Source organism: Perognathus longimembris, chromosome 14 (genome assembly GCF_023159225.1).
Source record: "Perognathus longimembris pacificus isolate PPM17 chromosome 14, ASM2315922v1, whole genome shotgun sequence".
In the NCBI taxonomy this organism is placed as follows: domain Eukaryota; kingdom Metazoa; phylum Chordata; class Mammalia; order Rodentia; family Heteromyidae; genus Perognathus; species Perognathus longimembris.
In genome coordinates, this window is record NC_063174.1 from 54,044,157 (window position 1) to 54,060,967 (window position 16,811).

At 40.0% G+C, this 16,811-nt stretch overlaps 1 protein-coding gene across 1 annotated transcript in view; it reads right to left on the reverse strand.

The window, feature by feature from the left end:
- Trip11 (thyroid hormone receptor interactor 11) overlaps nt 1-16,811 on the reverse strand; it is a 71,161-nt gene that overhangs the window by 24,478 nt on the left and 29,872 nt on the right. Inside the window, exons 11-13 of the mRNA XM_048362164.1 lie at nt 12,620-15,643; nt 10,336-10,476; nt 9,685-9,878 (exon numbers count right to left, since the gene is read on the reverse strand). Of these exons, the coding sequence (XP_048218121.1) occupies nt 9,685-9,878; nt 10,336-10,476; nt 12,620-15,643 (3,359 nt within the window). The remainder of the gene's footprint in view (nt 1-9,684; nt 9,879-10,335; nt 10,477-12,619; nt 15,644-16,811) is intronic.

A 16,811-nucleotide genomic window follows, 5' to 3' on the forward strand; every position in this document is an offset into this window, starting at 1 on the left:
AACCTCCATACTGTTCTCCAAAGTGGCTGTACTAATTTGCACTCCCACCAACAATGGAGAAGGGTTCCTCTTTCCCCACAGCCCCTCCAGCATTTGTTGTTTCCTGAGTTCAGAGTATAGGCCATTCTAACTGGGGTGAGGTGGTATCTCAGGGTTGTTTTTATTTGCATTTCCTTTACTAGCAGGGATGTTGAGCATTTCCTCATGTGTTTCTTTGCCATTTTTATATCTTCTCTTGTGAAGTCTCTCTTTAGCTCTTTTGCCCATTTCCTAATAGGTTTATTGGGCTTGGAGGGGCTTAGTTTTTTGAGTTCTCTGTAGATGACAGATATCAGGCCTTTGTCTGTTGCTGTGCTGGTAAATATCCTTTCCCATATCGTTGGCTGTCTTTCTATTTTGGTGGCTATGACCTTAGCTGTGCAGAAACTTTTTAATTTGTAGTAGTCCCATTTGTTGAGTCTTTCCCCTATTTGTTGTGCGCCTGGGACTCTATTCAGGAAGTTCCTTCCTGTGCCTATAAGTTCTAGTGTCTTTCCTACTCTGTCCTTCAGTAGTTTCAAGGATTCAGGTCTGATGTTGAGGTCCTTGATCCATTTTGAGTTGATCTTGGTGCATGGTGATAGGCTTGGGTCTACTTTGAGTTTTCTGCATATGGCTGCCCAGTTCTCCCAGCACCAGTAGTTGAAGAGGCTATGTTTATTCCATTGTATGTCTTTAGCTCCTTTGTCGAATATCAGTTGGCTGTAAGAGTGCGGTTTTATTTCTGGGTCTTCAATTCTAATCCACTGGTCTTCCGATCTGTTTTTATACCAATACCATGCTGTTTTTGTTATGATGGCCTTGTAGTAGAGCTTGAAGTCTGGTATGGTGATACCTCCTGCACTATGTTTTTTGCCTAGAATTGCTTTGGCTATTCTAGGTTTTTTGCTGTTCCATATGAATTTATGGATTGGTTTCTCTATTTCAGTGAAGAATGTGGCTGGGATTTTGATAGGTATTGCATTGAATTTGTATAACAATTTGGGCAGTATGGCCATTTTCACTATATTGATTCTGCCTACCCATGAGCATGGGAGGTCTTTCCATCTCCTTGTGTCTTCTTTGATTTCCCTTATTAGATTTTTGTAGTTTTCATTGAATAGGTCCGTCACGTCCTTGGTTAAGTTGATCCCTAGGTACTTTATTCTTTTTTTGGCTACTGTAAATGGAATCGTTTCCATAATTTCCTTTTCTGTTTGTCTATTGCTGGTGTACAGAAAAGCTGCTGACTTTTGTGGATTGATTTTGTATCCTGCTACTTTGCCAAATTGGTTTATTAGATGTAGGAGTTTGGGTACTGAGTTTTTTGGGTCCTTGAGATATAAGATCATGTCGTCTGCGAATAGGGATAACTTGATTTCTTCCTTGCCGATGTGGATCCCTTTGATGTCCTCCTCTTGCCTTATTGCTATGGCTAGGGATTCCAGTACTATGTTGAACAGAAGTGGGGAGAGTGGGCATCCTTGTCTTGTTCCTGTGTTTAGGGGGAATGATTTAAGTTTCTCTCCATTTAATATGATATTAGCAGTTGGTCTGTTGTATATGGCTTTTATTGTTTTGAGGAATGTTCCATCTATTCCTGTTCTCTCCAAAGCTTTTAATAGGTATGGATGTTGTATTTTGTCAAAGGCTTTTTGGGCATCGACTGAGATAACAATGTGATTCTTGATTTTAGTTCTGTTTATGTGGTGAATTACATTGATTGATTTACGGATGTTGAACCATCCTTGTGACTGAGGGATGAAGCCTACTTGGTCATGATGTATGATATTCTTGATCACTTTCTGGATCCTGTTAGCTAATATTTTATTGAGGAGCTTTGCATCTGTGTTCATTAGTGATATTGGTCTGTAGTTCTCTTTTTTTGTTGGATCTTTGCCTGGTTTGGGGATGAGTATGATATTAGCTTCGTAGAATGAGTTCGGGATTTTTCCCTCCGTTTCTATTTCGCGGAAGAGTTTGAGGAGTATTGGAATTAGCTCCTCACTAAAGGTTTTGTAGAATTCATTGGTGAATCCATCTGGGCCTGGGCTTTTCTTAGTAGGGAGGTTCTTGATTACCTCCTGTATCTCACCGTAAGTTATTGGTTTATTTAGTTGATTTATTTCTTCTTGGTTCAGTTTGGGCAGTTTGTACTTCTCTAAGAATTGATCCATTTCTGTAAAATTATTGTTTTTTGTTGAGTAGAGGTTTTGGAAATAGCTCCTTATGATTGTTTGAATATCGTGTGTATTTGTTGTAATTTTTCCTGTGGAGTCCCTGATTTTACGAATATGAGTCTCTTCTCTTCTTTTTTTTGTGAGTCTTGCAAGGGGTCTGTCAATTTTGTTTATTTTCTCAAAGAACCAGCTTTTAGTCTTATTTATTTGTTGAATGGTCTTTCTATTTTCAATCAGATTTATCTCTTCTTTAATCTTTGTAATCTCTCCCCTCCTAGTCGTTTTAGATTCTGTCATTTCTTGTTTCTCCAGTTGTTTTAGTTTCATCGTGAGGGTATTCACCTGCTCTGCTTCCATTCTTTTAATGTGGGTACTGAGTGCAATGATCTTGCCCCTCAGTACTGCCTTAGCTGTGTCCCATAGGTTTCTTTGTGATGTGTTTTCTTTGTCATTGTGGCTTATGAATTCGTTGATTTCATCTTTAATTTGATCTGTGGCCCAAGTGTTGGATAGCAGCGTGGGGTTTAGCCTCCAAGAGTGTGTATAGGCTCTGTGGTATCCTTTGTTGTTGAGGGTTACCTTTAATCCACTGTGATCAGATATAATACATGGGATGATGTCAATTCTTTTGTATTTGCTGAGGTTCTTTGTGTGGGCTATGACGTGGTCTATTTTGGAATATGATCCATGGGCTGCTGAAAAGAAGGTGTATTGGGTCTCTGTAGGGTGGAAGGTTCTATATAGGTCTGTTAGATCCATTTGGGCAATGGTGTTATTTAGGTCCTCAGCTCCCTTACTAATCCTCTGGGTGTTGGATCTGTCTCTTGGAGAGAGAGGAGTATTAAAGTCACCCACTATGATTGTGTTTGCATCTATCTTGCTCTGTAATTCTGTGAGAATTTGCTTGACATATGTCGGGCCTCTTTTGTTCGGTGAGTATACATTTATCACCGTGATGTCTTGATTCTGGATTTTTCCTTGTATCAATATGTAGTGTCCTTCTTTGTCTTTTTGAGTGGACTTTAAAGAGAAATCCAGCTTGTCTGAGATCAGGATGGCTACACCTGCCGTTTTGGTGGGTGCATTTGCTTGGTAGATCTTGCTCCATCCTTTCATTCGAAGCCTGTTTTTGTCCCTTGCTGTAAGGTGGGTCTCTTGTAGACAACAGATGTCAACTTTTTGCTTGCGGATCCATTCTGCCAGTCTGCTCCTCTTGATCGGGGAGTTTAAGCCATTTATATTTAAAGAGATCAAGGATAAGGGTGTTTTTTCTCCTTCCATTTTCTTGTTGGGCTGTTTTTTCCTGTTGTTTTTTTTTTTCTTCTTGTCTTTAGTGAGCTTGTGTTTCTGCTGGACTTTGGCTATTGAAGTTTCTTTCTGAATCTGTCTGTGTGTCTTTTACGATCTCTGTTGGGTGGGCTTCCCCTCTTAATATTCGCTGTAGGGCTGGTTTTTTATTCACATACTCCTTTAGCTCCTCTTTGGTGTGGAAAGATCTGGTTCTCCCTTCGAATGTGAACTCCAGTTTCGCTGGATATTTGATCCGAGGTTGTAAATTGTTATTCTGAAGTACTTGGATGGTGTTCTTCCACTCACTTCGAGCTTGGTAAGTTTGTGTGGATAAGTCGGATGTTATTCGAATCCTCTTCCCATTGAAAAAAGTTTCCTTCTTCGCTTTGGCTGAATTCAGAATTTGCTCTTTAATCTTGAGGTCTGTAGTCTTGAATATTATGTGCCTTGGGGTGGTTTTCCTGGGGTCTGGCCTGCCAGGTGTCCTATAGGCTTCGGTTACCTGGATGGGGTCCCCTGTGAGATTGGGGAAGTTTTCTGCAATAACTTTATTGAGAACATGATTAAGCCCTCTGCTCTGATATTCGGCTCCTTCTTCTATTCCAATTATACGCAGATTATATCTCTTGTCTTTGTCCATTAGTTCCTGGAGTAATCTTCCCTGAAGCTTCACCTTTTCTTGGAGTGTGGTCATTTTCTGGTTGTTGTCAGCTGCTTCATCGTCCAGGCGAGAGATTCTGGATTCCATATGGTCCACTCTTTGTGTTATGGTTTCAATTGCGGAGTTTATGGATGTCAGAGAGCTATTCATGGTTGTCATATCAGCTCTGATCGTGGAAATTTCTTCCTTTAAAGAGTTGTATTTTAAATCTATTTTTTCATGCATTTCAATTCTCAGGGTGTGGAGATTTTCTTTAAAGGCGGCTTGCATTGTATCCATTTTTGCTTCCATTTCTTTAAACGAGGCTTGCATTGTATCCAGTTTTGCTTCCATTTCTTTCTTGGCTTCCTGGGTGTCCTTCCAGATTTCCGCTCTAAACTCCTGGAATTGTTTTCTGATTTCATTTCTGACGGTTTCGATCATTCCTGTTAACATGTCCTCATTTGCTTTTTTATTCTCCATCTCCTCTCCAGTCGTGCTGCTTTTTGGAGCTGGCGAGTTGGCTTGTCCTTTGATGAACTGAGTTATGTTTCTTTGTGATTTGCGCATCTGGAAGTCTGTGTAGATCTTCCCTCCCTTCTGTGTAGGCGTGTCTGCGTCAGCAGGTGCTGTCGCTGTGGCCCCGCCCACCAGTGCAGGGCACGCCTATCAGAGCGGGCGCTTTCGCCGGGGCCCCGCCCTCCTGTGCACTGTGAGTCCCCTACAACAGGCACTTAAGTGGGGTCTGCCTCCCAGAGCGAGCCCTGGGTTGTTGGGTTGTGCTTGCGCCCTCCCGCGAGTCCGTTGGGGGGGGGAAGCAGTATGTGTGGGGCCCAGTGGGATCGACTGTCCGGGTGTGGCTTGGCACCCTCAGACCTCGCCTCCGCTGCGAGGAGGGGGAACGAGATCAGGCTCAGGTGACCCTGCTGGGCTGGTATTGCCCACCAGCGCCTGTGATTTTAGTTGTAAGAGTCCGCAAGGTCTAAGCGCCTCGGGTGGGGCTTGCCCTGCCGGCCGTCCCTGGCCCCTGTTGGGAAGGGGGCGGGGCCGGTTCTGCCAGTTCAGGAACCTTTGGGGGCTTGGGGCTGTTCCGCCCTTCCCCTGCTAGACTGGCTTCCCAGTGCCTGCTGGGAGCTTCCCGCCTGATTTGGGGAATCTTTGTTCCCACGGGAGTGGGGAGGGGGAGGGAGGGAGATATATCGTCTTTGTCGGGCTTGGGTCTCCCGTTGGGGGAAGGGATTATGGGGGACTCACTTTTGCTGCTTTGTGTGTGTGTCCCGCACCGCCGTTGGCCCTTCAGGGGTTGGCGAAGTGTCGTGGTGGCTCCCCCGTTCCCTCTTTCTGCCGCGCTGGGTTCCCTTGTCCGAATCCGGTGTGGACCCGAACTTCTCGTCGCTGCTGGGTGTGTCTTGGTCCGCACCCTGCTTTGTGTCCGTGGGGTCTCCCGCTATATGGATTTTGCGCTCCTGGCAACCTGTCTGCCGATCGCCGGGTTTCCCTTTCCCAGCCTGACCCTGTTTGGGCCAGGGCCGGCTGGTGGGGGGAGGGTGCCCCGGTGAATCTCTGGCTCCGTGTAGGTTTTCGGTTCTTCTTTTTTGCTCCTTTTTGTTTTCCTGCGTTTCTCCACTGCTTCTGGATGCTGGTTTTGCTGGGTTCTTGGTGGAGTGTTGGGTGTTGGAGTTCCCAGCTCGCTATTCAGTTGGTGCGAGTCGGGGTGCCTCCCTATTGTCTCGGCGCCATCTTTCTCCTCGAGTTATTTTTTTATATAAAAAAAAAGTTTATAGGGCTGGGGATATGGCCTAGTGGCAAGAGTGCTTGCCTCGTATACATGAAGCCCTGGGTTCGATTCCCCAACACCACATATACGGAAAACTGCCAGAAGTGGCGCTGTGGCTCAAGTGGCAGAGTGCTAGCCTTGAGCAAAAAGAAGCCAAGGACAGTGCTGGGGTTCTGAGTCCAAGGCCCAGGACTGGCAAAAAAAAAAAAAAGTTTATAGTATGCCTTTATTTGTAACTTACAAACAACTTTGCCTTCTAATAGTTAACCTGTCATTGATGTGTTCCTTAGATACTGAGAGAGAGGTGCTGGTGGCATGTGGGGGAAAAGGAACCCTATTACACTGTTGGTGGGAAAGCAACTAGTATAACCACTCTGAAAGGTGGCAGTTCCTCTTCAATACAGGAGGGAAAACTTGAGCAAAAGAGAGGGAAGGGGTGACATTGTCCAAAAAGACATGTACTTTTTACTTGACTTATATAACTGTAACTCCTCTGTACATCACCTTATTTTAATAACAATTTAAAAAAACACAAAAAAACCTCTAAACATAGAATTCCCTGATGACCGGGCCATATCATTCGAGGACATCTACCCAGAACATTGCAAGTCTGGTAAAGACACTTGCATATCCATTGTTGCACTACTCACAATAGCCACATTATGGAAACCCTATAATAGATGAGTGAATCAAAAAATGTGGTGCATACACAGTGTTATTTTACTTGTCCATTAGAAAGAGTAATATTATGTCATCTGCGGGAAATGGATGAATCTAGAACAAATCATGTTAAGAGAAAGCTCAAAGAGACCAACAGTACATGTTTTCTCTCATATGTGGAAGCTAGATCTAAAATACAACTGGACATAAGAGTATAGGACTTTAGGTTTTCACATACAGATTAAGGGAGGATACCCTTAGGAACTATTTATCAAAACAAATTCTAGGAAATAGAAACATGTTTTTGTTGTTGTTGCTTTGGGGTTTGGGGGTTATTTTTAGTCTTTTGAGGGAGGGAAGAAGGGGTACAAAAATGGAGGGAGGAAAGGTGAACAAATGCAATCATGCTGTTTAGTGTACACTATATGGAAAATGAACTATGAAACTTGTGGACAGGGACAGTAGGGGGAAACTGGAGGAAAGAAAGGAAGGGGTGACACTGTCCAAAAAAAACTGTACTCATTACCTAATTTATGGAATGATAACCCCTGTACAAGATCTTAATTATAACAATACAGTTATATTTGAAAAAATAAAAATGTTATTTTGGAAGTTAATAGGTAAGGTAAATGATTAATTTGAGAAAACAGGGGCCTAAAAAATCCAAGAAAGGATTACAGTATGTATAATATTATGATCTAAGGATAATTTAGCATTTCTATCAAAGTAAACATACATACTGATGAACATTCCTTGTTTGAATTCCCATATTAAGTGTCCTTCTAAGTCAGAAGGTACAGTAACAGACCAAATAAAGCAGAAGGGACTCAGTCTCAGAATTGTCTCTGAGTCTATTTCTTGCAGATAGATAATATCTATTACCCCTTTATGTATCCCTCAGTCTCCATATAGTAAGATAAATAAAAAGTCACATACCACTAATGGAAATATACATAGGCATGGTTTTTCTGTAAACTAACTTAGTAATACATACTTCAGGTTTGAAATGCCCCTTGACATATCAAAAAGACATTTGTACTTTCATGTCTATCACGGTACAATTCACAACAGCCAAAATATGGAAACAACCCAGATGCCCCTCCACAGATAAATGGATCCAAAAAATATGGTACCTATACACAATGGAATACTACATAGTGATTAGAAATGGTGAAATATTGTTATTCGCAGGGAAATGGTCAGAACTTGAACAAATAATGTTGAGCGAGACAAGCCTAGAACACAGAAAACAAAGGGGCATGATCTCCCTGATATATGACTGTTGAGATGGGGTGACGGAGAGACAGTAGAGACCAGGTCTGTGAAACCAAAAACTGCTTGTCAAATGGTATTTCCCACAGGATTGGGTCAGCAACCCAACATTATGTAACTAAAACCAAACAACTACTCAACATATAAAGGTCAAAAATAGACCTCTCAGTGGAATACAATAGCTCAAAAGCTATGTATGTACATTCATATAAGACTATTGTCGACATACTGTCTATTGTAGACATTACATTTAAAGCCCTAGGCGAATTTTCTTGGGCGTAGGCCATGTGGCTACTGTATATGTTCTTGGTACATTGTATACTGTATATATGTCTACCTGACCTAGGGAAGGGAAAGAAAAACAGGGTGTAAGATATCACAAGAAATGTACACACTGCCCTACTATGTAACTGTTCCCTTTTTGCACAACACCTTGTCAAAAATTTTTTGTTTAATTAATAAATAAATTACAAAATAAAATAAAATAAAATGCCCCTTGACACTAAAGTTTTCTCAAACTTTATGCTAAGAAAGTCATCTTGATTTCGAAAAGTTGACATACTCTAAATGTCCAACAAGAAATGACTAGATTAGGGGGAATAGAATGGGTAAAATGGGTAGAGGGAGGGCTGGGGATATAGCCTAGTGGCAAGAGTGCCTGCCTCCGATACACGAGGCCCTAGGTTCGATTCCCCAGCACCACATATACAGAAAACGGCCAGAAGCGGCGCTGTGGCTCAAGTGGCAGAGTGCTAACCTTGAGCAAAAAGAAGCCAGGGACAGTGCTCAGGCCCTGAGTCCAAGGCCCAGGACTGGCAAAAAAAAAAAAAAAAAATGGGTAGAGGGAGGCTAATTAGGATATTGTTTACATGTATGGAAAGCCCCTGTGAAAAATTAATATGTGCTAATTAAAAAATGAAATAACTAAATTAAAGAATTTATGGCAAATCCAAGTAATAGTATATTATTTAACTACAAAATGTTATTATAGAAATTTATAGCTTGACATATTATTGACAGAAAGTTTATTAAACAAAAAGACTTTTGCTCCAAAAAGATTTGCTATATATATGCAGGATCATAAAGGTATAAAGAGATTTTAAAAAAAAAAGATTATCTGGGGTGAGTAGGGTTTTGTACTATATGCTTTCACTTTGTGTGATTTTCCTGAAATAAAAAGTATAATGTTTTTCTAATAAGGGTAGGTGGTAGGCAACCAAGATTAAGTCATGAAAGCCAAGACTATTTTTAAAAAGAGCAAAACCTAAAAAAATAACAAACTGCAAGAATAAATGAAATCCCATTTTACCTACTGTATAACTTAGGTAAGTTAAAAAAAATAAACATTTTTTATTGCGTGAAATAATGCTTGAAAGAACATAAACAGAGACCTGGTAGCTCACAAGTTCTAGGAACCCTGCTGCCCCAGGTCTTCACCTTGTGCTGGTACACTGTATTCTCCCTTCTAATACCCATATCCAATTCAACCTTCAATCGCTTGATGTAAAAAACATAAATTAGTTCTCTGGTGACTGGATAGAACTAACTAAATCAGCCACTTGTCATTTTGCCACAAAACAACAGCTGCAATTTTCTAAGTGGTTGAAAGGAAGAAAATTTGAATGTCAGATCTGCTTAAGATTCAAGGAGTTATATGTGACCCTCTCCACACACACACTGTGTATCTCACCGTGGGCAACTTTCTAAATCTCCTTACCTCCAGTTTCCTCAACTATGAAGCTAAGATGAATTTCATGGAAATGAACTAATATAAGCAAATGCTTGTCAAGGCTTATACTCAGATACTCAATTGAAGTTAACAAAGAAAAACAGAATCAAAAAGTTACCTTGCATTTTCCATTGCATTAGAGGATGAGACTAGCTTTTCCTCCAAAGCTGTGACTTTCTTTCTCAGTTTAGCCTCTCTATCTTCTGCAGCCAGAGCTTCCCGGGTATAAGAATCTTCTGATTCTAAAAGATGGTTACGTAATCTCTGTAGCTCCTGGTTTAATCGTAATTCTTTGTCTCGTAAGTGCTGAACCTAGGGAGAGAACACTATTTTACTTTTTTCGACACAATGCTCCACATTCTATCCCCAACAAATGACTTTGTTACCAAAGTTTTCACACTGTTGAAATTTACAAATTGCATGCTAATACTTCATATTGCCAGTATGTACCTAAGCTGGGAAAAATTCTCCTGAGATCATCTACAATATTCATCTGGAAGCTTTGCTTTGTGAAATTTCATTTGTTGTAGACATAATGAAAAATGGAACTACACAAAAGTACTGGCCCCTCTATACGTCACCCTTTGGATGAGAATTTTTTCTTATATCCATGATATAGAACGGTTTTCACTTTTGAAAACTAAATAAAATACAACCAGAGAAATTAAAATCTTTTTCTACCCTAGTACATTGAAAGAGGAAATCAAGAAATAAATTAATTTTAAACTGGCAGTGATTAATACATTGCTCCTTTAAAGTGAAAGAATACCTCATTCTGGAGGGTGCTGTTTTCCATTTGTTTCTGCTTCAGGGCCAATGTGACTTGGTCTCTTTCCTGCTGAAATGTAATTGTCTTCTCCTGCATTGATTTAACTGTATTTAAAAGCTGATTCAACTCCCCAGTCTTGCCCTTTGGAAAGAAATAACTTTAGCTTTTAAGAAAAATACATTTTAAAGAGGCATTTTTCTTCATTAAATAAATTTAGACTATAGTTTAACTATCTCAAAGTCAACAAAAGCAAAGGAAGTATGAGAAGCTATCTAGAGAGGAGGGTAAAGGACATAAGAGATTAAATATAATGTGCTATCTTACATGGTATCTTGGAATTAGAAAAGTACATTTTTGATAAAAACTAAAAAATAAGTATGAACTTTAGGTTATAGTAATACATCAATACTGGTTCACTAGCTATAACAAATGTATCATACAATGTAAGATGGTAACAGTAAGGGAATCTATTGCTAACAATGTAAGGAATAACAACTCTGCATTATCTCAACTTTTCTACACATCTACAATTATTCTAGAAGAAAAAGTTTTCTTTTCTTTCTCTTTTCTTTTCTTTTGTTTTTGTGCCAGTCCTAGGGTTTAAACTCAGAGCATACACGCTGTGAGCTCCACTTCTGGCTTTTTTGTGACTTTCCTTGCCAGGCTGGCTTGAACTGTGATCTTCAGATCTCAGCCTCTTGAGTAGCTAGGATTACAGGCATGAGCCACCAGTGCCTAGTTGCAAATGTTTTTACAAGGAGAATAATAATAATAATAATAATAATGAAGATGTTGTCAAAAGGCAAAAATGTCGATTGACAGACCCAAAACACCAATGAAATATGTTTGTTACAGTTTGTATGTAATGTGTGTCTGCTTAACAGGCACATACTTTCTCTGACATACAATTGTCAGAGAAAGTAACAGTGTCAACTGACTGGCAAAAGACAGAAAGGATGGCTTTTCACATGCATTTTGGTAACAATAAATGAAAGGAACTCTGAGATGTTATTTTGCTAAATAATAATAAAAACATATTTCCTGAGTGTATTCCATACAAGTACAATAAATATATTAATAACATAAAAAAGTTAGCCCTTCACTGCAAAGTAAGACCATGAATTTCAGACACGAGTGGAACTCTGAAAAGCTTAAGAAACTGGTAGACTATTCACAATTAATTCTTGATACCATTTTAACAATGCACATCAAATGAATCTATAGTGCTACTACCTTAAATTTTCATGTAAACTTGTTTCTTTAAAATATTTTTTTCTGGGGCTGGGGATATGGCCTAGTGGCAAGAGTGCCTGCCTCATATACACGAGGCCCTAGGTTCGATTCCCCAGCACCACATATACAGAAAAACGGCCAGAAGCGGCGCTGTGGCTCAAGTGGCAGAGTGCTAGCCTTGAGCGGGAAGAAGCCAGGGACAGTGCTCAGGCCCTGAGTCCAAGGCCCAGGACTGGCCAAAAAAATATATATATATATTTTTTTTTCTTGGGGCTGGGGATATGGCCTAGTGGCAAGAGTGCTTGCCCCGTATACATGAGGCCCTGGGTTCAATTCCCCAGCACCACATATATAGAAAATGGCCAGAAGTGGCGCTGTGACTCAAGTGGCAGAGTGCTAGCCTTGAGCAAAAAGAAGCCAGGGACAGTGCTAAGGCCCTGAGTCCGAGCCCCAGGACTGGCCAAAAAAAAAATTTTTTTTTCTTTTTTTACAAAGAGTATCATCACATATATTAAAGAGTACTTCCTGGTTCCTGAAACTTACGTTTTTCTCTTTCTCCTCTCTTTCTCTATCACGCACACACACAAACATGCACACATGCACACATACAAAGTATTTACTGTGTCATAATGTGTCTTGCTGCAGATCATGGTTCAATACAATGTGTACTTCACAATGCCTTCCCTTTCACCCATGCATCTCTGAAATATCCACCATGGCTGGCAGCAACCGATCTAACCAAAACAGTTAGAACAAAGGACTTCTAAGTTCCCTGCCAACTCATTTCCATTTCACAAAAATGTTTCTTGCCACTATGTCCTTGCTTACTTCTTAGCATACTATAAAACAATCTACTACTAAAATATATGGAAATATCTAATAATTTTAAGGAGAAACTGCCAGTTGCCTCTGAGGAAATCTGCTTAGATGAAACACGGTATCTTCAGATACTTCTATCAAAAAATTTAATCTTCTTCAAAGAGAATATCAATACATTAAAAAGTCTCCATCATCCTCAATACCTTTCTTCAATAGTCTATCTAAAACATACCTGTTCCTTTTCTTTCAGTAACTGCTCAAAAGCAAGGGCCTTCTCCTTCATTGAATTGCACTCCAACTCTTTTTCTCGCAGCATCATAGAAAACTTCATGTTAGTCTCTTGTAATGCTTGATACTCTGTTTCCTTTCCCCTGGATGTTTCTACTATTTTTTCATTTTCCCCCTTTAGTTTAGAAATATCCATTTCTAAAATTAATGCTCTTTCTTTCAGGTTTGTGACTGCTTGTTTCAAAAGTTCATTTTCATTCACTTTGTTAGTAAAATTTTCATTTGAAGAAAGTAACTGATCACTTTTGACTTTGATTAAGAGGTCTTTTTCCTTCAGTAAGTTTTGTAACACATCTTGTTTCTCCCTCAACTGCTTAATTTCTGACTCAGTTTGTTCATGTTCTTTCCGCTCCAGCTCTGAGGAGACAGCCATGGAATCAGACAACCTGTGATTATTTTCTTGGAGAGTTCTAATCATGGAATCTTTTTCCTGCAGTGACTTTCTCAACTCTTCAATCTCTTGTTGAAGCAACTGAGAAGACTCACTTGATCCAGCAGACTTACCTGATTCAAGAGACTCTGGTGACTGCGAGGTACGCGGGGAGCCGGAAGAGAGCCGGGGTGACATAATGTCAAGCTTTCCTAAAAGAAGATCCTTGGTATTGCAAAGCTGCCCCATGTGGTGCTGCACATTGGCTAATTCCTGGCCAAAGTTTTTGAGTTTGGTTTCATTCTGCTCGTAACTTTGGATCAGGCCCGTGTAATCCACTTGCAGCTTAGAATTATTATCACTGTCAACCAAAACTTGGGCCTGAAGCTGGTGAAGTTCTTCCTGAAGCTGAGCTGACTCGTGCTGCATGTTTTGGACGGTGGTCATAACCTGTTGTTTCCACTCTTCCATTTTCTTTACTTGTTGCTTTAACTTATCGCGTTCCTGTAGGAGCTCCTCAAATTGATTGCTATTAACACTTCCAACCTCATTACCAGGGGTGGAAGTCTGTAAAACTGCCAATAACGTCTGACATTTCTGACTTAGTGCATCTATTTCAATGTCTTTTTCTCGAATGATACGTGATAAATTCTGAACCGTTTCTCTAAACATATCTTGACCACTACTTTCAAATCGAGCAGACAATTTTTTATTCTCTTCTTGCAGCTTAGTGAGGGCTGCTTCTTTGGCGGCAACTATATCCATGATTTTGTGATACTCTGTTTTTAAATTGCTATTTTCCCTTGTTTTCTCATTCAACACAGCGAAGACCTGTTCTCTTTCCATTGTGTAGGCCTGCACCTGCTGCTGGAGGTAAGCAACATCCTGGGTGTGGGAAGTGGAAGAAATCCTGGCGTGAAGCGCTTGTATCTCCGAGTCCTTCTGCTGGATAATCTGAGTGAGTTTACCCACCTCATCTTTGGACAGCTGGTCAATCTGTTTAGTTAAAGATATATTCTTTTCATTTAGAAGTTTAATCTGCAGTTCTCTTTCTTCCAGTCCTTTTACTAATTTTTCCGTTTCTGCTTTAGATAAATCATGCTTTTCACTTCCATTTTCTATATTAAGGCTTTGAACTTTTGTTTTTTGAAAAATATCAGAATTCTCTGTTTGAATGTCTTGTCTTTCTTCATGCAACTGAGCTTTTATTTGTTCAATTGTTTTTTGTAAATTCTTAATTTCCTCATCTTTCTCTAAACAAAGCTGAGTATGTGTGATGGCCATTTGTTCATGCTGGTATTTAAACTCATCCATTTCCTTCTTCTGCTCCTGTAAAGACTGAAGTAGTTGCATCTTACTCTGGTTTTGGTCTTCAATTATTTTCTGATGATGCTTGATTTCCTCTTCAAGATGATCCTTGATTATATTTAGTTGTGACACTTCAGATTCTAGCTCTGTGGTACTATCAAGGGTTCTCTGATCAGCCGCAGGCACGGCTCGACTGTGCTGTTCCCTGAGCCGTTCCAGCTCTTCTTGTAAATGATTATTTTCTTCTTTCATGGACCCAAGATTTCTGTCCTTCTCCTCTAGGGCCTGCCTTAAAGTTTCATTTTTTCTTAAGGTTTGAGAACATTTATCTAATTCTTCTTGCAGTTCTGAATTTTTTTCTTTAAGTTTTTTAATAAAAATTTCTTTCTCATTTAAAAGTTGTGCTAGTTGTTTCTGGTCTTCTAAATTAGAAGACAAAATTTCCTTTGTTTCTTTATGATCGGTCTCCAACTGCTCAATATTCTTCTGGAGTCTTTCTATTTCAGAGTTTTTCTCTTGAGTGAGTTTAATTTTTAGCTCACGTTCCAGCTGTAAGGTAGAGGTGTCCAAATTCCGTGCATTTGACAGTTCCTCAATGGTTTGCTTATACTTGCTTGACTCTTCCAGCAACCTCTTTTCTGCCTGACACAATTCTGCTTCTACCTGTCCTTTTTCCCTTTGCAGAGTTTCTGCAATAGTGCTTTTTTCCAAAGAAATCTGTTTGTTATGAGCAATAGATTCTTCCAACTGATGTCTTATGTTCTCACATGCTAAAACCAACTTTTCATTTTCCGTTTTGAGTTCAAAAGAAACTTCCTTTAAATTTTCATTGAGCTGTTCTACTTCCATAAGATTTTGCTTTAAGCTTCTAATTTTGGCTTCCCTTTCTTCAAGTAAGTCATCCTTAAAATTACTGTTAGAATCTTGATTAAGAGTTAACTCATTCCTGACTCGGGACAGTTCCTCTTCATTTTGTCTAATGTTTTCCTTAAGCTCAAGGTTCTCCTTCTGAATGCTTATATTATTTTCCTGTGATTTACTTAGTTGATCTATTAAATCTTCTACTTGATTTTCAAGCTTTTGCTTGGTTAAACGTAAATCATTTAGGATCAGTTCACTATGGGCTAACTTTTCTTTCTGTGCATCTAGCTCTTTAGTAATGCTCATTTTATCCTCTTCAAGTAGATGGATTCTCTTATTTTCATCATCTAGATCTTGTTTCAATTTCCTGATAATATTGTCTCCTTCACTTTGCTGTTTTGATAGCTGATCTTTTATCAAAATCACGTGCTGAAAGAGAATTAATTTTCACAGTAACTTTACAATATTTTCTCATTCAATGCCTGAAGAAAATTTTGTAAAACTCCACAAGTAATAGACTCTAAACATTTTTTTTTTGGTGCTAATCTTGGCATTTAAACTCAAGGCCTGGGCATTGTCTGTATGCTCTTTTTGCTTAAGGCTAGCATTCTTACCACTTGAGCCACAGCTCCACTTCTGGGGCTTCTTTTGAGTACTTAATTGGAGATAGGAGATTCCTAACTGGGTTGGGCCTCAAACTGCAATCCTCAGACCTCAGCCTCCCGAGCAGCTAGGATTATAGGCATGAACCACCAGCACTGGGTAACTTTAATCTTGTTTAAAAACAATTTTCTTTCTATCCCAAGATCCCCTAAAAATTATTTATGAATATCTTATACAAGTCCATTTTTATCATTTTAGGGATAAGAAAGTGAAGAAGGTAAATGATATTGTTGCATATTTTCAACTGTTAATTACTAGAGCCTGAGTCAACAAGCCATAGCCTATAGACCACATTGGGCCTGCTGTCTGCTGTCTGTTTCTGTAAATAAAACTTTATTGAGGGCTGGGGATATAGCCTAGTGGCAAGAGTGCCTGCCTCGGATACACGAGGCCCTAGGTTCGATTCCCCAGCACCACACATACAGAAAACGGCCAGAAGCGGCACTGTGGCTCAAGTGGCAGAGTGCTAGCCTTGAGCGGGAAGAAGCCAGGGACAGTGCTCAGGCCCTGAGTCCAAGGCCCAGGACTGGCCAAAAAAAAAAAAAAAAAAAAAACTTTATTGAAACACAGCCATGCTCAATGCTCCTTAGTTTATACATCAACTGCAGAGTTGAGTAGATGCACCTGAAATGACAAGGTCTGTAAAGCCAAAAAATATTGTACTAACTAGCACTTTACAGAAAAAAAGCTTGTTAGGGCTGGGGATATGGCCTAGTGGCAAGAGCGCTTGCCTCGTATACTTGAAGCCCTGGGTTCGATTCCCCAGCACCACATATACAGAAAATGGCCAGAAGTGGCGCTGTGGCTCAAGTGGCAGAGTGCTAGCCTTGAGCAAAAGGAAGCCAGGGACAGTGCTCAGGCCCTGAGTCCAAGCCCCAGGACTGGCCAAAAAAAAAAAAAAAAAGAAAAGAAAAAAGCTTGTTAGTCTTGGTGA